Source organism: Sciurus vulgaris (genome assembly GCF_902686455.1).
Source record: "Sciurus vulgaris genome assembly, chromosome: 2".
Taxonomy (NCBI): domain Eukaryota; kingdom Metazoa; phylum Chordata; class Mammalia; order Rodentia; family Sciuridae; genus Sciurus; species Sciurus vulgaris.
In genome coordinates, this window is record NC_136462.1 from 32,899,061 (window position 1) to 32,921,255 (window position 22,195).

At 44.9% G+C, this 22,195-nt stretch overlaps 1 protein-coding gene across 2 annotated transcripts in view; it reads left to right on the forward strand.

The window, feature by feature from the left end:
* Positions 1-2,079: 2,079 nt before the first annotated feature.
* Positions 2,080-22,195, forward strand: part of MAP3K9 (mitogen-activated protein kinase kinase kinase 9) — a 63,661-nt gene continuing 43,545 nt past the window's right edge. The window contains exons 1-2 of one of the 2 annotated variants that reach the window (XM_079127269.1): positions 2,080-2,887; positions 9,278-9,691. In XM_079127269.1, the coding sequence (XP_078983395.1) occupies positions 2,488-2,887; positions 9,278-9,691 (814 nt within the window). In that variant the 5' untranslated portion in view covers positions 2,080-2,487. The remainder of the gene's footprint in view (positions 2,888-9,277; positions 9,692-22,195) is intronic. The other variant, XM_079127270.1, reaches the window with a different exon arrangement.

The following is a 22,195-nucleotide window of genomic DNA, read 5'->3' on the forward strand; positions in this document are numbered from 1 at the left end:
AACAAAACCTAGAAAATTTACTCAAACTCATCTATATCTTTTCCAGTTCACTGATCCTATGTACAGCAAGAACTCAAACATGGTTTCTGAGCATCTATTTCAGGAATCCTTTCTTTTGACATTTTCCCCCACTGGTGGTACTAGGTATTGAACCCAGGGCCTTGTGCATAGGCAAGCACTCTACTGCTGAGTTACATACTTAACCCATTTTATTTTGAGACAGGATCTCACTATTGTTCAGACTATGTTCCACCTGAGTAGCTGGGATCACAGGCATGAGCCACCACACCTGGTCCAGGAATTTTAGGACCTCCTCTGGATGCTCTTTTGTTTTGCAGTGCTGGGGATTGAACCCAGGGCTTTGGGCATGCTAGGTAAGTGCTCTACCACTGAGCCACATCCCCAGCCTGGATGCTTTTTTGAAGAACACCATTTCACCTCTCTTCTTTAAGACTTAAGTGTGTGGTGTTGTCTAGGTTTACAGTGTACCCACATTCATGTTCGAGGAGCCACAGACTAGACCACATGGGATCTTCCAGTCCACGCCCCCACCTTCAGGATGAGCGGGCTGCAGTATATGTTAAGCACCTGCCCAAGCCCATGCTCTGCCTGGTTATTTTTCCAAACTGTTTCAGTTTTTCTAATAATAAACCCCCAACTAAAATTACACAAAAGAATAGTCAGTGAAGCACCAACTCTTGCTAAATAAATCCTATCTATTCCTGCCACCAAAAGGGAAACAGTAATGCAGTTTGGTAGATACCAGGCTTCTTTTGAAATATCAGAGAACTTTTCTTCTTGCAAGTCAACATTACTCTGACAGGATTAAAGCACAGAAGAAACGTTAGGGGCCACCTATCTCATTCTTTCTTAATTTTTGAAAAAACAGCATAACACGGGGATGTAGGGAAAGGTTGGCCCTGGAGAATTAGCGGCAGCACCAACTTGTATGTATGCTCTGCTTTGGTTCTTCTTGATCTGATCCCTACAGACGTCACCACGATCCAAGATGGCAATTTCACTAGTCAGGCGAAACCCAAGGGCTGTAGAAAAGTTAATTATCTTCAGAGATATCAAGCCCACTTCATGACAGCTTTCCCAGTCGCAGTGTGAAACCCCAGTAAGGTGGTCTCGCACCTTTCTTTTCTTTCTTTAAATTTTGAGACAGGGTCTTGCTACATTGCTGAGGCTGGCCTTGAACTTGGGATCCTCCTTCCTCAGTCTCCCAAGTACCTGGAATTACAGACCGGCGCCACAGCACCACCCGGATTGTCTTTTGCCTTTCTGAATTTTAAAAAGGTGACGGTATTGGAATCTCTTCTTACAGGAACCTGAAAGGGGGGGGGGGGGGCGTGCTTAGTCTTCATTGAGGCCAGAAGTGTAGTTTAAAGAGTTCTTCTAAAGAACATTCCAGTGGTCCTGAAAAGCTTAAACAGGAGCTGGAAGGCTCTGGGGCAGGAGTGGTGGGGGCGGGTTTGGAGTAGCACGGAAGCTGGTCCTCCAAGAGGTAGATCCCAAGAGGTAGAGAATCAACTGAAAAGGACGCTGGAGAAGACAGCTCTCTCCGGGGGTGCAACCCAATTCGTTTCTCCTCTGCTGACTTTCAAAAGCCCCTTTGCGATGAAGAACACCGGTGCTGCCCCGTGGGGCCCCTACCCACCCATGGCAAACAATGGGAGCGGCCTCCCTTCCTGCCTTTTCGTTCTGAATGAACCCTCCGCGTTACCTTCCAGGACCCAGTCTTCCCTCCTCACACACCCAATGAGACCCGAGCCTCCTCCTGCCAAGTGTTGAACTCTCCCAGGAAATGGACAGGTGCCGTGGACCAATGGTGGCAGCTGCGGCGGGCCAATGAGAGAGAGCGCTGGGTCAACCTGGGCTTTGAGAATGGGAGAGCCCGCAGAGGGGGCGGTGCGACAGAGGCGCAGGGGGGGAGGGACCTGCGAGGCGGCTGGCGAGGCTGCCCCAACCACGGCGAGAGGAACCTGTGCGCTGGCCGCCGCGGCCAATGGGAGAGAGGGCTGGCCCGGGGGCGGGCCCGGGCCCGCAGCGCCGCCCCTCGGGTCCGCAGGGTTGGGGCGGAGCCAGGCCCGCGTCAGGTGGTCCCGGGCGTGCGGGCGGTGCGGGGGGCGGGGCGCGGCGCCGGGCGGAGAGGGGAGCGGCAGCCGGCGGGCGGCGGCGGGCACCGGCAGCGCTCCAGGTACCGGCGGCTGAGGTGGCGAGGCCGCCCCCCGGGGGCCAGCGGGCAGGCGGGGACTCCGGCCCGCCGCGCCCCTGTGCTGCGGTGAGCTTTCGTGCTCGGAGCACTCGTCTCTCCGCGGCGCCAGCCGGGGCCAGCCGGCTCTCCCCACCCAGCCAGCCCCGGCCCTACCTGCGGCCGCCGTCGGGGGAGGGGGGTCCCCCCAGCTCTGCGGAGCCGCATGAACAATAGGCGGCGGCGGCTCCTGCGGGCGGCGACAGCCCCGCACCCTATGGATCGGCCGCTCCATGGAGCCCTCCAGAGCGCTTCTCGGCTGCCTGGCGAGCGCTGCCGCTGCCGCCCCGCCGGGGGAGGATGGAACGGGGACCGGGGCCGAAGAGGAGGAGGAAGAGGAGGAGGAGGCGGCGGCGCCCCCCGGGGAGCTGGGCTCCGACGCACCGCTGCCCTACTGGACGGCCGTGTTCGAGTACGAGGCGGCGGGAGAGGACGAGCTGACCCTGCGGCTGGGCGACGTGGTGGAGGTGCTGTCCAAGGACTCGCAGGTGTCCGGCGACGAGGGCTGGTGGACCGGGCAGCTGAACCAGCGGGTGGGCATCTTCCCCAGCAACTACGTGACTCCGCGCAGCGCCTTTTCCAGCCGCTGCCAGCCTGGCGGCGAGGACCCCAGTTGCTACCCGCCCATTCAGTGTAAGACGAAGGCGGGGCCGGGGATCCGGCGGGGAGGTGGAAGGATGGAGCCCTGGGGTGGTCGAGGAGGAAGGGGAACCCTTCATGAGGGCTGTTAGGGGTGGGAAGCGGGTACAGGGAATGATTGACCTGGGTATGGGTGGATGCGCGCACGCTGGGGTTCAGGGTCTTTAGCTGATGCCTTGGATAAGCTAGAGAAGCCGCAGGCCCTGCCTGGAACTCAGGCGATTGGACTTCTTAACCTTCATCTGACTACCTTAGCAGCAGCTCCTGGTTCCTACATCCTGAAGCCCCAGCATGAAAGTCTCTCCGATTCCCAATCCCTTCCTCTTCCTACTTGTCCTCCAAATCTGGAAGGATTTCAGGCAAGCTGCTGGTTACTGTCATAACCTTAGTTCCCAAGTCAGGGACCTTACCGACCTCATCTGTGGGTCCCCGCCTCTTAAAGGTATTTGCTTTGAGAGAGATGGAGGTGTCTCCCGCAGGGCTGGGCTGGCTCACAAGACCCGGAAGCGTGTGTGAACTCAGGGCCAGAAGTGCCTTTGAAATGTCGTGTTGGTTTCTGGGATCCTGATCCTGTGTCTCAGAAGTTGTACCTTTAGGAATCATATTGAATATTGTGCTAAGAAACGGGGCGGGGCAAGTGATGGGTGGAGAAATGACTAGAAAGGGAAAAGTATGCCGTTCCCCCTTGAAAGTTAAGGAGCATAGGTACGGAGGCTAAGTCCCAGTCACGCTTTAGACAATACATTTTCTGTTTTGTTCTCACCCTAGATCCTTACCTATATTTGGAATTGGTCAAATCTCAAGGGGTCCATGCCCAGGGTTCCCTCCCAGGGCCTTTCTCCCAGTGTCCTGGTTTTCATCAGTTTCCCAGGAGTCCCCTGTTCCACACCCTGTAATGAAATTTCCTTTTTTTTAAGGATTTAAATTGCTATTAAAATCCCGTAATCAATTATACTTGGTCATTTTAGAAGAAAGATTTAAGTACCTCTTAGTGCAGTTTACACTATTTTGTATTTGCGAATTTCCATAATTTCTTCCCTGTTACAAAGTATTGCTAATATATAGTGATTACTTTTTTTCCCCATATTTTGTATACTGAGCATCTTAATTGATTTAAAAAAATCATCACCGAGGGCTGAATTTGAATAGTCTTAAATTTTCATTCATAAATTATCTTCTTGCCCTGTAGCTTATTTTCAACTGAACACTTGTGTTACTTTGTCTTAAGATGTGTTTTAAATACCAGCACTTAATATCAAAAACATCACCTTTTTCCTTGATTTTCTGCTTTTCTTTTTCTTTTGGTGTTTTGACTGTCCAAATAATGTTCAAATTTTCACTTCTCATTTTTTTCTCTCTCATTCAGTTTAAAACTTCATCTTGATCTTTATAATGCCTGTAAGTGGCACATTACTTTAAATTGTTTCTGGGAGCTACATCTTCTTGGCTCTGGTACTGGTAAGATGAAGACCATGCAAAGGTCCTGGCATAGTGTTTTGAAATAGTGTTGAAGATGAACGTGGCCATATGTTAGAAGACATATGAATAGTCTGGCATGTTAGGAAACAGTGTAGTTTTAAATGTAAGTCAGATTTTGTGGGTGGAGTTCTATGATTTTATTTTTAGGGGCAGCTAATGTCAGAGTAGAAGAGCTCTGTGAAGTTTGTGAGCAGGAACTTGGTTTCTTCAGTGTCTTGTGCTGCTGGCTGTCCGCACTCAGGAGTGACTGTGTCTAGAGAGCCAGACATGTTAACAGTGTTCCTACCTATAGGAGCTCCTTTCCTGTAAGGTGGCCTGGACTTATCTTTTTTTTGTAGCAAAAGTTACCTTGGATAGAATGGATTCCTAAATCTAGAACCCAAATGATGGGAAATAAGGCAGTACCTTGTGCCAGTAAGTGCTCTGATTTGGCCTCACTTGGGTATCTTTTTTTTTTTTTTTGAGTACCAGAGATTGAACCCAGGGGCACTTGACCACTGATCCACATCCCCAGCCCTATTTTGTATTTTATTTAGAGACAGGGTCTCTCTGAGTTGCTTAGCTCCTCTCCATTGCTGAGGCTGGCTTTGAACTCTAGATCCTCCTGCCTCAGCTTCCCCAGCTGCTGGGATTACAGGCCTGTGCCACTGCGCCCAGCAGACACGTACATCTCTCATCTGCATGCTCTGTCCACCAGCTCAGTTAGTATCGCTCAGAAAATAGAGGTGATTGACAAACCTTGTCTCCAAAGACTGAGAATAAAATTGAGCCACTGACGACTGTTCTGCAGAGACACCCTTTTAAATAACCTGGGGCACGTATTATGAGATTACATTCTGGATCATGAATGGAAGACATGAAGTCAAGCAGTAATGTGTTCAGGATTAGTTTTATAGTATTGTTTTTCAAAGCGAGAGCTTTGTTTCAAACTTTATTCAGAATTAAAGATGAAATTACTAAATCTTGTGTCAAAGAAAATATATGATAGTAATATTATAAACCATCTTTCATTTACATAGTGTTTTTATCCCCTCCAATGTCAGTATTAGAGTTTAGTTCTGAATGCATGACAAATATAAATAATGTGGGAACACATTCTTATTTATTTTAGTGAATGATTTACAAATGTATAGATCCAAATGTATCATTTTGGGAGATACAGAACTAAGTATTTGAAGAAAGAGTTTCTCTTAGGAGAGAGTTGTGACTGCTTTCAAGTAGGGCATACATTAAGGTCAGCATTGATTTACAGTATTAATGTTCATTTCTTTTTCCTACATCCGCTAGAAATAGAAGGATATATTTTCAGGTGCATGTAAGATTTTTAAATGGATAATATATATAGCACTCAGTTACTCCAGACCCACCAGAATGTGCCTATACATTGTGTCTAAGCATGCACTTGAGAAGGAATAACATCTTAACACCAAAAATGAAATAAGGTTTGTTCCTGATATTCCTGGAAATATCCTTCTTCAGAAACTGAAGGATGTGCCGAATGCAGGTTGACCTGATTCTTGTTTAAAACCAGGTCTTGACTGGAGTAGAAGGAAGAGTCCCACATACTCGCTACTGTAACTGAAGGTCCAGTTCCTTAACTCCTATCGGAAGGAACTTCTTAGGGAAGCAGAAAAGAAGAAACAAACCCACCCCCCATCTTCTGTCTTTTATGTTTGAAAGCTATACTTTTGTTCTATAATTTTTTTGAAGACCTGCATAAAATTTCCTTAACTACATTTAAAAAACCCTGAGATTTTATGTTTGACCCTAAGAGGTTTCCTGACTTGTGTGAGATGCTGTTGAAGGAGCTGTCCTTTCAGCACCCTGGTCCTGAATCACATCTTTTATAGCCTCATGCTTGTAAATAAATATTGAACACCTACTGTGTGTTTACAACTATGTTTCAGACCAGAGAAAAGAAGGGAGACTATAAAAGAAAATACAACCGTTCCTTCAGGAGAATTCAAAGGCTCAGTTGAGGAAATAAGATAATAAATTTGTTGAAAAGACACATAGTTTTTATCAGTGTGAAGGCTGGTAGGGAATTAAAAAAAAAAAAAAGAAGAAGAAGAATGATTCCCGTTTTGGCCAGAGACTCTTAACTTATGTATTTCTCCAAGAGGATTCCTAATCTCTCATTACCATAGGCGTGTCTTTTTCATTCACATAAGTGATGTGAGGCAAAAATGAGTAATCAGTCAAGATTCATTTTCAGGACTAAGAAATACTCAAACTATTTTAAGCAAGATAGGGATTTTGCACAGAAAATTAGGTGCTCACAGAATTGTTGGAAGTTTTGGGAGTAGAGGCTTTCGGCTGGACCTCTGGGAAGAACTCCCAGAACATTGCAGAACTGGCCTAGCAGGCGATCTGTCACTTTTCTAATTGGGAAGGTTACAGAATCTGGAGCTGCCGTGGAAGATGTTGACTTCAACAACACCCTGCTGTATCTGCGACTGAGAGATTAGGCAACCACTTGGCTATGAAACATGCCTTCCTGCATCTACAGAGCTGGTGATTGGACACTCACACACTATTGCAGACAGCCATAGTCACCAGAAGGAGCAATGAGAAGATGGTCTCCACCTCATTCTGCCTTGCAAACCCTGTACATCTAGTTGGCAGAATTTTAATTTGCACGTAGAACTCTAGCTGTAAGGGAGCCTGGGAAATGTAGTTTTTAACTTTCTGGCATCTGCATGCTATAAGGATTTTGGAATGGATGCTGGTGGCTAGATTCAGTATCTGCCATACCATTTATTTTTCAGGGAAACTTCCAGATGAAGTGATAACATTTTTTTGTGTGTGTTGTGCTGGGGACTCTACCCAAGACCTTGTGCATGCTAGGCACATGTTCTACCACTGAGCTCTTTCCCAGCCCCAAGACAATAACAGTTGGAACTTTTGGCGTCAAGATGGTCTCTACTCTTTATATACCTAAAGGCAGTTCATCTGATATATCCTAAGAGTTTCCTTTGCGCAGATTGCCAGTGCATTGCAAAACACAAATGAATATCAGCTCCAGATAGGATGGAAGTACTATAATTAAGCAAGAACAGATTTTTGAACACCACCAGCCTCCGAGTGGAGAGCGGGGGTGTTGTGGGACTGGCCAAGTAAGGAAGGGAACAGCCAGCAGTGGGCAGTTCCTCCATTGGTCTTGCCAAAAGTTCAGAAATATATCTTTGTTTTCTTAGTTTTTTAGTTTTTTTTTTTTTTAGTAAAGTGTGATAATTCTCTGTATTTGTTTCAGATGGCCCAATTCACTTTTGCAGATCTGAATTTGGTTTATTTCCTACTGAGGTAGATTTTTGTTGATGCTATTTTCATTTTTATTTTAGTGATCTCTTGGTCACCTACTAAATGTTTGGCACGGTAAGTACAGTAGTGAAAAAGGCTGACAGAATCTCTGTTCTTTTTCACGGTCCAGCAGGAAAATGGTCATCCAACAAGTAATTAAGTAATTTATAACTTTGATGATTCTTGCAAAATGGAGATTATTGTAAAGGGTTCAATGTGTGTAGCGGAGCTTGACTTCATTTGGTCATGGGGCTAAAAGTTCTTCTGTGAAATTGACATTTGAGACCAGAGGAATGAATTTAAATCAGCCAGGTAAAGACAAACGAGATGGAGAGGACAGAGGATAGGGTTTTGTGAGAGAAACAGAAAATAACATTTTGCTCATAGAGCACTTAACACCATAACTAGCCCAAGATTTATAATCACTGGTAGCTATTATTATCTACCCATGAAAACCTTTCCAAACAGAGCTAAAGGTATAATCAAGTACCTCAGGTTCAGACTCTGGATTTGGGAAGGAGAATGAGCGTTTGGGGTGATACTGGAAGCATCAAGAATTGAGCTGGGGATTGGTGTCTGCTGGATTAAGATGTCTCCTGTGAGGCTCCTTTCCCATACATCTCAGTCATCAGGTCCTGGTAGAACCAAATTCTGTAAGTCTCCCAGGTGGACTCAGTACCCCTGTCCTCACTGCTGCTGAGGCTCAGCACACTTGGGTCACTACAGTGGCTTTCTCAGTGGCCCTTTTGCCTTTCAGGTTATACTGTACTTGGCTGCCATAATTGCTGTCCTTTCTAAGTCACAAGTCAAACAGCACTACCCTCCTGAAAATGACGTGACTCCTGTCATTTACAGCCTGATGTTCAAGCCCTTCAGAAAGATTTGAAAGCATTTTACTACTTGGTTACTCCCCAAAAGACTTTGAGCCTCATCTCCTATCCAAGTGCATATGATCCAGGCACATTGGACTCCCTCAGGTTCCTAATATATCATATTCCCTCATGTCCCATGTTCTTGTTCATGTTCTTTCCCCTGCCTGAATGTCCTTCACCCTGATCTCCTTCATCACCTGATGAGATGCCTTCCATTCATTCTGTAGGGCCCATTTCAAGGGTTGTCTTTCTTGAGACTCCCTTTCCCAGTCACTCTCTTAGTCCCCTGTCCTGGTGTGGGAGTAAGTGACTCTTCTCATCCTCTTATCAGACTTCTGTAAACACTTTTCTCAAACTGTGGTGTGACTATTGTGTATCTGCCCTGGCCCTGAATCATGTGTTTCTCACCACCAAGTGAATAAGTCTCAGAGAAGGATCCCTGAGATTCCCTGTAGTTAAAATAGTTGGTTCTTGATAGAGGATTCTCCCTGATTTTCCACATGAAATTTATGCTGTGAATATTTATTGAATGTCTACTATGTGCTAGTCACTAAGAACAATGCAAACGAAAAGAGGTTGATGGCAGTTCCTGCTCTTCTGGAGTTTACTTCACAATGAACGGGGAGACCGAAAAGTCCAGAGAAAGGACAAACTTGTTATGTTCACCTCTTGAGGTAAATGAATGGTAAACATGTTCAGGATGTTCTTGACTTCTTTCTTTCTTCCTTTTCAGTGTTAGAGATTGATTTTGCGGAGCTAACCCTGGAAGAGATTATTGGCATTGGGGGATTTGGGAAGGTCTATCGTGCTTTCTGGATAGGCGATGAGGTAGCCGTGAAAGCAGCTCGCCACGACCCCGATGAGGACATCAGCCAGACCATAGAGAACGTTCGCCAAGAGGCCAAGCTCTTCGCCATGCTGAAGCACCCCAACATCATTGCCCTTAGGGGGGTGTGTCTGAAGGAACCCAACCTCTGCTTAGTCATGGAGTTTGCTCGTGGAGGGCCTTTGAATAGAGTGTTATCTGGGAAAAGGATCCCCCCGGACATCCTGGTGAACTGGGCTGTGCAGATCGCCAGAGGGATGAACTACCTACATGATGAGGCAATCGTCCCCATCATCCACCGTGACCTTAAGTCCAGCAACAGTGAGTAGTAGGAAGAGCCGGGCTGGAGGGTTAAGGGCACCTGCGCTCTGAGGCCACGGCTTCAGTAGGAGTGGATCCCAGTGAAACCGTGCCTGAAACCTTCCACTCTTGAGTGGGGCTGCAGGAGTGGAATGAGTGCCAGGGAAAACTGGTTTAGGAAGAGAGGGGCACCTGAGGGGTTTGGGATGGTTTTGAACTTTTATTAGCAGTTGGCAAAGTATAATTCTGGTATGTTCTGCAAAAACACATTTTTCCCACTTGAGGGAAGTGTATATGTAATCAAAAAGGGATTTTCTTTTTTGTGGGACAGCAAGTAAAAGCAGACCTGTACCACCTGCTTGAATTTCTGCCTAAACACCACAATTTAAGGTACCCACCCAAGAAGGGACCATCAGAAGAAGGGACTAATTTTGAAAACTGTGGAGCTGATTGAGGTGGCAGTGCCAGTTTGGAGAACATGACCTGGCTGGTCGTGTTATGGAGTTCCTGGTAGCCCAGGGGTGGTATTAATTAATCCCATAACTACCTGGTGTTTAATAGCAGGGAACTGAGAAGTAACTGTTTATTAAACACCCAGTATCCATAAACTGGATTGTAAAGCAAGTGTTAGGTATAATTAAATAGCAAGTCGGTGGCGATTTCCATAGTTCACCTAGGCTGAATCAGAGGACCTAGGATTATGCTTTATTTGTGGAGTGATTTGTGCTGTCTCCTGCTTAAACTGATTGTAGAGAGCATACAGTTGCTTAAAGGAGTATGCTTAAGATCACTTTGAGCATCCTATCCCAGGGAGCTGGACATTTGAGTTGAAGGACTTTTGGGGTGACACGGACCCCAGGAATTTCATTTTTTCTGCATTCTTCTGTTTTAAGCCCAGAAATTCTTCTGACCTTGTTTTGTTCCAAGTTGTTCCAGGTGTGGTTATTTTTCTGTTGATGCTCTTGTTAATCAGTTTACTTTAAAAATGGCATTTTAAAGTTACACAAGTAGTATTTGTTGTAGAAAAATCAGAAACAGATACACAGAAGAGAGCTTATTCAGTGTTTTCCTTTTGCAAGATCAATTCTTACATTTAGCATATTTTCCACTTTAAAATCATATAGGGGTTTTATATATATATTTTATATATATATATATATATATATATATATATATTTACCAACAAATATACTTTCCAGTTTCCTTTAAAATAGCCTGTTACTTTTTTCTACCTGTGTACTCTCCACCCCCATAATATAGGAACTTCTTCCTAGCCAGAGTATGGGATGTTAGATATGCACTTTAGGTATGCTATGTGTGGAGTTTTTTTTTAAAGCATCAACTTTTTTTTTTTTTTTTTTTTTTTTTTTGCGATGCTAGGGATTGTGCTTGACAGTTGGAGATACAAACTGAGCTGTATCCCCAACTGGAGTTTTAATTTATATAAAATAAAATCTGGTTTCTCTTTTTCCCTTAGCCATTATTTTATCTCTTTATCATGTTCTCAGCCCTCTTCCCAAATTCTCTTCTTTAAATGTGCTAAATAAATTCAAACTTTTGGTGACCTCTTGTTAGAGTATATTCTACCTAGAGATTGCTTTGTATGATATATAAGAAGCAGCAGATGTGTTGGTAGAAAATGCGATATAGAAGCTGAATTTTCTTTATTTTTTTCTTATATATCCTTATCACGCCGGGAGAATTAGGAAAAGTGCTTTAATGTTACATAATTGAGCCTATTTAGAAAGCTGGGCTGGGATAATAAAATTGTGAAAGTTTATTAGTTCCTTGATGAAGTTTTAAATTTGAGCATCATTTCAAACTAGCTGTACAAAGTTTTACCTTTTATAAGATTTGTGTTTGGGACTCTGGGCTCTTGGAAAGGAAAAGCTGCTTTGCCAAAGTTCTGCTGTTGGTAGGAGAGGGCAGAAGGCGTAAATGTCACTGCAGAAGACAGTGCTCTGATCCTTTCTTTGTCCTTAAGACCTTTGGAGGACCCTCCAGGCAGCATGTTGTGGAGAGAGAGGATTTCTATGTAGGGTAGTGTTTTGAAGGACCTTGTCAAGACATGACCAGAAGTAAGCCTGGTACACTGGACCTCATGGTTGGTGCTGATGTTGATGCCGGCTGTAAATCTCACACGTGGCTTAGAGTAGCTCTTTGACGTTAGTCTGGGGTGGATGTTTGCCTAGGATTCTATATATCCAGTGGCCGCCTCATTGACACTGTCATTCCATTGCAGTGGGCGCATGATTTGAAATTCATTTTAGAAATGCTATGCCACCTGGGTGTGGCGGCACACGCCTGTCATCCCAGAGGCTCTGGAGGCTGAGGCAGGAGGATCTGGAGTTTAAAGCCAGCCTCAGCAATTTAGCAAGGCCCTAAGTAACTCAGAGAGACTCTGTCTCTAAATAAAATATATAAAAGGGCTGGGGATGTGGCTCAGTGCTGGGTTCAACCCCTAGTACCAAAAAAAAAGATGCTATGCCATTCCATGCCCATTGCCTTCAGTTTAGGAATCATAAGTTCTTTGTGTTTTGTAGATATGTCCTGTTTCCTTGGTTTTTATTAGATATTCCGGAGGGTTGGTCACTCTCTTATGAGGGCAGAATACTAGGAATTATATGTTAGCTGACTTCGAACTAAAAGAGAAAAAGAGTATAAATTTATGAGGACGTCTTTGTGGGGAAAAAGAAAGTAGTCAGTGATAAACATACAGCTGTTATAAACTCTTGGTAAAAAGTGACATATTAAAATGCTTTATTATCCTGATCACCTACTTGAAACAGTCATTTGCTATTCACTGGCAGTATCACCTGTATGGCACATACACATTGCTGATACATAACGTATGTGGAGTTTAGGTTTGACTGTATATAACCTAAGAAACATTACAAAGTAACAATGACTAAAATGATGGTAGGGCTGGGGACATAGCTCAGGGTTAGAGACCTTGCCTAGCATGTGCAGAGCCCTGGGTTTGATTCCCAGTGCGGCAATAAATAAATAAATAAAAACAAAGTCAGGTTTACGTTTGTCTTTGAAAAGGTGTCTGGAGGATTCCAGGGCAGCTCCACAGTGTCGTCAGGGCTCCAGGCTCCTATTTTTTTTCTGTCATCCCAGTATGTGACTTTCATCCTCACCATAGCCTCCAAGTCCAAGAATACTACTGGAGGACCGTTATTGGACCCAAGTACAGGACTGAAGGAGGAGGAAAAGCAGAAGCACAGACTGAGGTGCTCCTAGAGACCTCCCCTCTAGGTCAGAGGTCTAGTCAACATGGTCACCTAAATGTGACTAACAGCAAAGGAGGCCAGAAATAGAGGCTCTTACGCTGGGTGGTGGTGAGTCCCGCTAATAATCAGGGTCAGATACCAAGGACAAACACATCTGGACTGGGAGGCAGCCAGAGGTCTTGTCATGGGCTCTTTTTATTATTTTGTGGTATTGGGGGCTGAACCCAGGGTACTTCATCACTGAGCCAGTCTTTTTTATTTTATTTTGAGACAGGGTCTCGCTAAGTTGTCTAGGCTGGCCTTGTATTGCGATCCTCCTGCCTTGGCCTCCCAGCCACCTGGGATTAAGGCTTGTGCCTCCAGGCCTGGCTTTGCATGGAATCTTAATGAAGGATATGAATTGGGAAAAACAGTTTGCTCAGATATTTAGCATCACGCAACCAAATAAGTTTAGCTGAGCCATGGGACATATGGCTCAGACCTCTGGTTTAACTAATGACTTAATACTGCTTTACCACATCAAATCTTTAACTTAAACATCACATCTTAAAACTATTTATAAAAGGCCACTGGCTATAAAAATGGATTTATATCTCCCTGCTTCATCAAATTGGGGGGAAACCAGTAATTTGGTTGTTAGTAAAGGCATTAGTGAAGGATATCTTTTAGTGGCAAGGTTGTCCTTTGGGGATAGGTCAGTGGATTTTAGGATTTTGTGTAGCAGGTGGTTTAGCATGAAGGCATTTGGCAGAGTAGCAGTTTAGTAGTTCTTTTAAAAGTTAAAGTAGGCTGGGTGTGGTGGTGCACACCTGTAATCCCAGCAGCTCTGGAGGCTGAGACAGGAGGATCCCAAGTTCCAGGTCATCCTCAGCAACTTAGTGAGACCCTGTCTCAAAATAAGGGTTGGGGATGTGGCTCAGTGGTTAAGTGCCCCTGGGTTTAATCCCTGGGGCCAAAAAAAAAAAAAGAAAGAAAAGTTAAATTAGTAGGATTGGGGGTGTAGTTCAGTGGTAGGGTGCTTGCCTAGCTTGCATAAGGCCATGAGTTCCAACGCCAGTACTGCCAAAGGAAAAATAAATAAATAAATAGTTAAATGAGATAATATGAAAAAGCTTTGGAAAAATCTGAAGTCTTCCCATAGGGAAGATAGTATTATTACTTTTATTTTATTATTAAATAACTGATAGGTATTCCAGAGAGTTGGATTTGGGCCCTGTCATGTGAGGTCATAACACTATGAATTATATGTTAGCAGACTTTGAAGTAATAGAGCAAAAAGTATGAACACATGGGACTGTCAGGGGGAAAAGGAAGTAATTGGTGATAAACATTCAGCTACTATAAAGTCTTAGTAAAAAGCCTCTCCTTTTCTTTCCTTCTCTTAGAAAACAAAAACGTAAAGGTAAAAATGGTATTTTTCTATGCATTTGCACATATTTATTGTCACTGCTGACATATCCTAATAAGCATACTGCTCGTAGGCTGCTCTTCGCCACCGATCGCGTCTCGTCAGCTGTGTTCCTGATCGCTACACCGTGGCCTGCACACTCCTGCTAGACAGCTGAAGTATTTCAGCTGTGTTGTTTGTGTGGCCCTGCGGAGCTTTAGTTTCAGACAAGTAGGAATGATGTCATTCTGCTCAATTTTGTTAAGGTCGATTTCTCTCCTTCCTTAGCTTTCCAGCAACTCATTCTTAATTTGTAGCTGAAAAGAGCAGAGGTGACAGTGACCTGTATTGGATTTGGAACTGGCTACACCTACCTTCCTCCCGTCAGGTGTCGGCTTGAAGTTGTCCTGAGGTCTTCGCTGCCTTCTCTCCCTCTTCCTCCAGGGGCGCTTTTTCCCTTCAGCGGCGCTGGTCTCTCCGTCCCAAACACACCCTGTAGGTCCAGGCCCGAGGCCCTTGAGGTGGGAACAGCCGTGCTTGCAGGAGCGCTCTCTCCTCATCTCTCTGCCTACCCAAGCCCTACCCAGGTTTCTGTGCTCAGTCAAACCTGGCTGCTCCCCTTGCTGAGAGCCCACCACAGATCCTTGCTGTAGTCTCTGCTCAGTAGCCATTTGCTAAATGCGGATCACCTGATGGTATGTTGAAAACTGAGCAACAAGGGACTAGAGCCACTAGTCCAGCAGTTGCATGTCAGATACCTTCCAGGTGGGCTAAGTCAGCAGCTAGAGTGCAGCTGCAGTATTTGGTGGGCACCGTGGTGGAGGCATGTGCTCCCCTGTGGTATTTATAGAACAGTGGAAAACACATCAAAACTCTGCGCTGGCCTGCAAGCCATGTAGCCACCACGCTGAACTCCCTGGTCTCCTCTCTTCTTGGCCATGATTTTAGGAGCAGCCCTCAGGTTTCCAAGTAGGTTTTGTGTCTTTTGCTCCTAATGTGGTTCCGGGTGCCCTTCATATACATTCTATATGAATGTATCTATAGAATAAATAGAATAAATGAATGAATAAATGAGTGAATGAAACATTGCTTCAGCTGTTTTACTACAGGATTTCAAAGTGTAAAAATTCCATTTTTCTTATCTAAAGATGCCATTCATACCTCACTTGTGTGGAATTTGCTTTTCATCCTCTTTATACTCCCCAGGCCTTTGATCCTTTGTGATTGTCTTGTCTGTCAGCCTGTTTTGGATGCCCGAGTATGGCATTTAATAGTGCATTCTTTACCAACCTTGAATGCCTCTGCTTCTTTCTGTCTCCACACTGTTCCCAAATGCCAGCCCTGGGAATGGCAGGGAGACATCACCAGCCAATATTTTCATGGGAGTCAGATGGCAACTGCCAGGAGCTGTGGGATCAGGCCGCTACACTGTGGGCCCACCTCTCTGCCAGTCTGCCCAATCTCAGAGCTTCTTTGGTTTCCGGCTTGGGAATTAATTTCCCATGATGGTCTTCCCGGTGCCTTTCACATTTTCATTGAGTTGTTTGATTGGCTGCTCCTCTTATAACTTGAGGCCCACATAGCACCCCCTTTCACCCCTACTTGTGCTTTGTACCCATCTCCAGCCTCCCCTTGGAGTTCACCAGGTTGGAAAGCTGGAGACAACTTTTCTTGCAACACAAGGGTGGCAGAGCTTCCAACTTCCTCTTGGCCCCAGCTGGCTGGTTTTAATGTTTTAAGCCTGGAGCGTACCTGGGCTGGACATTGGCCAAAGCTCTCGCCTGGGTTTCTGGGTAGAATTTCTTATGGTTGGGAGTTTGCTGGCTGCTTTGCTCTGGTACCCTGAGACCTGATGGATCCTGCTCTTTAGCATTTTCTTCCTGCATGTGTGTCAGAGCACATTCCTGCCTCTGGATAAAGCAACTAAGGCACAGGCATGCTAGCAGGGCCAAAGTGGCATCAGACTTGCTAGAAAAATGTTGAGGAGAAGCCATAGAGCAGTTTTTTCCACAGGTGAAAAAATAAGAAACAACAAAACATTCCCAGAGTGTATCTGGAAGGCAGTGAAGTATCAGCTAGAGAAACGATTCCCCATCTTATTGGGAGGTAATTGAATGACTTTTTCTATGTCTCATGAAAGCGTTCTCAAATGATATGCTTCCCATGTACCTGACTCGAGTCCTTCTGAATCTCTTCCCCCATTATTTTCCTCATGGGGCTTATTTGCAAGCTCCTTCTTAAAGAGGGTTGGAAGATGATGGATGTGTTTTGAGGATTTATCTGAGCAAAAGTGGTCAAAGAATTGGAATTAGTCTTTTGGTTGCAGGAGACTATACTGTAGGTTAATTGGAAGTCATAGGCATTGCCCAGAGCATTGTGTTCAGGTGGTAGGAAACATTTTCTGTGAATAAAGAGCCAAAATAAATACACATGTGAATAAAGCCAGAATGAACCTAGCAATCAGCCAGGTGAGTGGGACTCTGCAGAAGAAACCAGTGAGGACAGGGGTCCCACTTACAAGCATCTCAGCTCTTCAGTGTGACCTGGGGACCTTAATTTCCTCTTCCTTTTGGCCTCCCTGGGCCTCTTCTTTTCTTTCTTTCTACATTTACACTTCCCCAATGACTTCCTTTTATGTGGAGTCTGAGCATGTAGTGTTACAAATATCAGAAAGCAAAACCAGACACAGGCCCTGCCCTTAAGGAGCCCCCTGTGGGGTCAGGGAAAAGGACTTTGATTAAAACAAAGTCATATGAAAATGTAAAGTCAGGACTGATGAGCACCCTAGAGAGGAGATGTTGGGGCCACGAGAATGACTGATAGAGCGACATGCCCTGGCAGGGACCTTCCAGAAGGGCTGCCTGAGCAGTTTGTGTCAGATGTGATCTGAAGCACCAAAGAGCGGGTCAGTGAGACAAATGGAAAGGGACAGTGGGGCAAGGAGTGGGGCAGAACAGCCGTGAATGGTGTCCTTGGTGTTCCCTCCAGATTCTTCTGCCTCAGCCCTTTCCTGTGTTTGGTGGAGCTGAGGGACCACTGAGGAGGGTTCATGAGGGAAATTGACCTTTTTTTGGGACTTTTGCCTTCATTTCTCCAAGTGCTCTAGAGCCCTGCCTACCTTTCCATCCTATGTGGTCCCTTCAGGGGCTTCTCTGCAGTTTACAAAGTGGAACAAGAAGTGGCTTGGGACCCTGGGCATCTTTTAGGCACTGATAGAGCTTGTAATGGTGTTGAAGCAGAAGCAGAAGCTTATGTCATGTGAATGACCCTGGGAAGGGTTTTTGGACTAGGATTGAGTCTCAGAGAGTTGTCTGGTTCAGCACAAGGACTTTGAAAGGTGCATAGGCTTGCTGGGGGTTGAACCCAGGGCCTCTCACATGGCCAGGCAAATGCTCTACCACTGAGCCACATCCCCAGCCCTCCAGACAAGTCCTTCATCTTTCTTTCCTCTATTTCCTCTGATTGAGCTATTGTTGCTTGGAAGTTTAAATACATTGTTATGTCTTTCCTTGCCTAGGTACCTCTGCAAGCAAACATGGAGGTAGCTAATAGTGATCACCTTTTGTGGGCTGTGGTCCTGTCTTGGCTCAAGGTCAAGATTTGTACTTAAGGATTTCTAGGAAGACAAGAGCCTGCCTTTCTCTCCTTTCCTCCACATCTCTTGGAAAAATTTCCTTTACTTTACCTGGCCCTTCACCTCATTCTGAGGAGGTAGTTGAGGGTTTCTTGTGCTTAGTACACAAAATCATGATGTCAGTGTTCTGGTGGAGTCAAGAGAAGAATGTAGCTTCTTTCCCAGGTCTAGGAACACAGTCCACCTGGAGTCCACTTCAGTACTGTGGCAGTCTCTTGTAGAACCATACTTTGTTCCTCTTTGAAAGAAAGGATTGTTAACACAAGGACTGTGCACTCCACAGAATCCTTGTAAAATGTGGGTTGGTTCATTTTAGAAGAAAAGGGCCAGAGCTTTCATTAATCCAAATCTCAGAGAAGGTTAGGAATCAACACTGTTTTAAGAGAATTTAAATTGGGTGTCTGCGTAAGAGGTGAACTGGGGCAGTGGAAGGAATGTGGGCCCCAATGCTGTCTTTGATACCACCTGACCCGATGGCCTTGGTTGCATCTTGTGATCGCTCTCAACCTCAGAGGCTTCATCTGTAAAGGCAGAGATTTGGAGGAGATGGTGTTTGAGGTCCTTCTGGGACTTAAAGTTTGAATGTCAGTGTGTTTGGAAGCTGGTAGTGACAACATGGTTTGTCTGCATCTGTGTGTTAGGCTGTAGTGTGCCCAGGTTCCCCCATTCCAGGCTGCGTCTTTCAGGGTCTCAACCTCCTGAAAGGGACTCTTTGCCTAGTGATTTAGTGGAGAAACAGTTGACAGGAACCTGCAGGTGCTTCCCATCCCCCACTGCTGCCCAGGCTGTGACAGATGGCCTTGCTGAGAGAAGATGCTCCGGTCACATGAATCATGACAGGGATTCACAACAGACCAAGGACATCCTTCATCCTGGATGCAAGGCACAGTTACTTGAATGCCACTTCTGTCCTTGGAACTGAGCAAAGGGCATCCAGATTTCTTTTTGTTGCTGCTTGACTTACACTTGCCTCTTGCCTGCTTTTCTGAATAAACACATCTTTTTCAGATGGGGTTCAAGACCATGCAGGTGGTTTTAATTGTGTTCTTCTATATCCCACTCACTAATAAAGTTTCAGGAAACTGCAGTGTACAGACAGACATAGAGATTGGCTGTATTAAAAGCCATGGATTGCATGTTCCTTTCCCTAACCTCTTCAGGGCTTTTGCTCTTCCTAGGAGAGTTGGAGGTTTTGATATGAGAAAAAAAAAAAGTGTTTTTCTCCTTAGGATTGGTTTTGGGATCCACTGTGGTCTCATGGACAGGACACAGGCTGAGGAGTTCTCAGGTTTGGATTTAAGCTACATGCTTCTTGGGCACCTGACGCTGGTCATGTGCTTAGACTCTCAGAGCACTGGGAATCCTACCTGTAAAATGGGAACAACACAGAAAAGAACAGCGCTGTTTTGTTTTTTTAATATTTTTTTTGGGTTGTTAATGGATCTTTAATTCAATTTATTTATATGTGGTGCTGAGAATCGAACCCAGGCCTCACACATGCCAGGCAAGTGCTCTACATGAGCCACAACTCCAGCCCCTGCAGCCCTGTTTTAAGATGGTATCAGCCAGGCATTGCTCAGACACCATGTTCAGTGAATGGTGCTGTGCTCTCTTCCTTCTTTTCAAAGGAGAAACTTTGTCCTGTTCCTTGTTTCTTTAGGTGCATATAGGATATGGGTGGATCTTACTTTTTAAAGTATTGGGGGGATTTGGGGGAACCTTACCCCAAGCCAGCCAGGCATGTTTTTAAACCCTCCCACTAAAACAAGCAGGTTTATTTTAGACGAAGCCGTTGAAAGGGCTCAGTCCCCACCAGCTCCTTCCAGCTGCTGCAAGAGCCTCTTGTGCAAGAGGTCTGTGCCTCTCACTCCCTGGGGACCCAGACTTCAAGTGCCTGGGCCCCTGGAAAATGCTGCCTTGCCCTGTTAGGACGTTTGGCCTGATTGAATTGGACAGCTGGCCAGCTTATGGCCCTGCTGGACTCTGAGTTGAAGATTGAAATGCTTTTGCCCCAGGAGGAAGGCAGGACCTTGCTCTCCCTCTCTTCCCCGCCGCAGCAGTCTGCTGCTGAGGTCAAAGGGAGTGCCTCTTGCACATCCTCGCCGGCTCCCCACAGCAGCTCTGCATGCATATTGCACAGGCTCTTTTAGGACTGGAATATTCAGGGTGGGCTCAAGAGCTCTTATTTTGAGATTTGTGGTCTTGGTTTGGAAGGTAGAGGAGAGTCAGCCCCATTTGCACTCTTTATAACAGCTGAACAGCAGCTGCTCCCAAGTCTCTTGTGCCCAGCACTTAGTGGGTCCTCCAGAAGTGTTTGTACAGTTTTGATCACTGTGGGTTCCAGCTCTGTGTCTTTTTCCATGCATCCCACTTCTCTCTACAGACATTCTCCAGACACTGCCGAACCTCTTCTTTAGAGACCGCATTTAGGCTACAAACCCCCGTTTCCATTGGAGATGACCCACGGAGTCTGGGTATGCATCCTGCCTGGCTAGTATTAGCTAGCTGGGAACTGCAGCTCAGTTCACAATAGCTAAACTATGGAGCCAACCTAGGTGCCCTTCAACAGATGAATGGATTAAAAAATGTGTTATATAATATGATAGAATATTACTCAGCCTTAAAGAAGAATGAAATTATGACATTTGCCAGTAAATAGTTGGAGCTGAAGAATATCAGGCTAAAGGAAATAAACCAATTCCGGAAAAACCAAAAGCCTAATGTTTTCTCTGATATTTGGATGCTAATTCACAATGGGGGGTTGGCCAGGGAAGCATAGAGTTAGTTTAGGTAGAGGGGAGTGAAGGGAGGGGAGGGGGTATAGAGGTAGGAAGAATTGTAGAATGAATCAGACATTATTATCCCATGTACATATATAACTATATGACTGGTGGCATTCTACATCATGTATAACCAGAAGAATGAGAAGTTATACTCCATTATGTGGGATGTATCAAAGTGCATTCTACTGTCTTGTATAACTAAAACAATTTTTTAAAAAAATGACATTCTGTGCTTGAGTATTTTCAAATGTGAAATAGGATAATTATAATACTACTTATAGGATATAAGTGAGGATTAAATAAAACAATCTAGATGAAGCTTTTAGTGGTGCTTGACACTTAGTAGGGGCTCAGTATGTTGACCATCATGAATATGATTCTGGCTGGTACATTTGCTCTCTTAGTACTTAGATCACAATTTATGCTGTGCTTTTGTTACACTTTATCTTGTGTTTGCATTTTCTTAATGTTTTAATCATGTTCTCTTCAATTGCACTGTAGATTTTAACAGTTAAAAATGTAATACATTTACATGGGCAAAAGTAGTACAGAAATGAAAAACAAAGAAAAGTCTCCTTCCCACCCTGTTTCTGTCTTAGAAGTAAATGTGGTTGAATTTTTTTCTCCTTCAATCATTTTTTTTTTTTTAAATGAAAACATAAGAAACTCAGTGGGACAACAAAAGTGTTACTATTTTTCTTCCTTTCGTTTTCCCTTACTCCCTACCTCCCGCCACCCACCTCATGCATAATATAGGACTTTGCATAACGTAGTCCAAGAGTTTGTCAGCAGTTCCACTGTTACTAAGAAATCTTGCCTTTACTTTGTCCCTACTTCCTTTCTGGATGGACTCAAAGTTTTTTATTGAACAAGTTGCATCCATTCTCTTTAAGCCCTTGCTTTTATTTATCCATTTCATAAACTTTTCAGGAGCCTGGGACACCAGAGGAAAGTGTTCCTTAGAGCAGCTTGTATGGTCGAAGCCTGTTTGCCTCTGGAATTGTGTAGCTGTGGGGCCTCTGACTGTCCCCTCCTCCCTTAGAGCAGGTCTGGGGGCACTGGAGCAGTAGGGCCCTGCAATGACTGATCTTAGAAGTTAGCCCTTTCTCTGCAAATCCTTTATGACTATTTGCAAGCAAATGTGCATGATAAAGCAGTGTAACAGGAAAAAGTGTCATTGAAAAAAAAAGTCCCAGTTTCCGTTGTGTGAACATAACTGTTTTTGTCCTTACATTTGGTTCTCCTGTTCTTGTCGACCTAAGTTATCTCCTCCCACTGTTCAAGTCTCTGTGTATATGCTGTCTGAACACTTACGGTTTTTGGTTTCTGCATTCCATTAACCTTTAAGAATCTAAGAGGAAGGAGAAAAGGAGCATGGTTAGGAAAGATAATGGTAGTCTATAGTTTCCAGTCATTCTTTTTTTTAATTTTTAGAAATTTGTTCTCATTATACATGACAGTCAAATGCATTTTGACACATCTTGC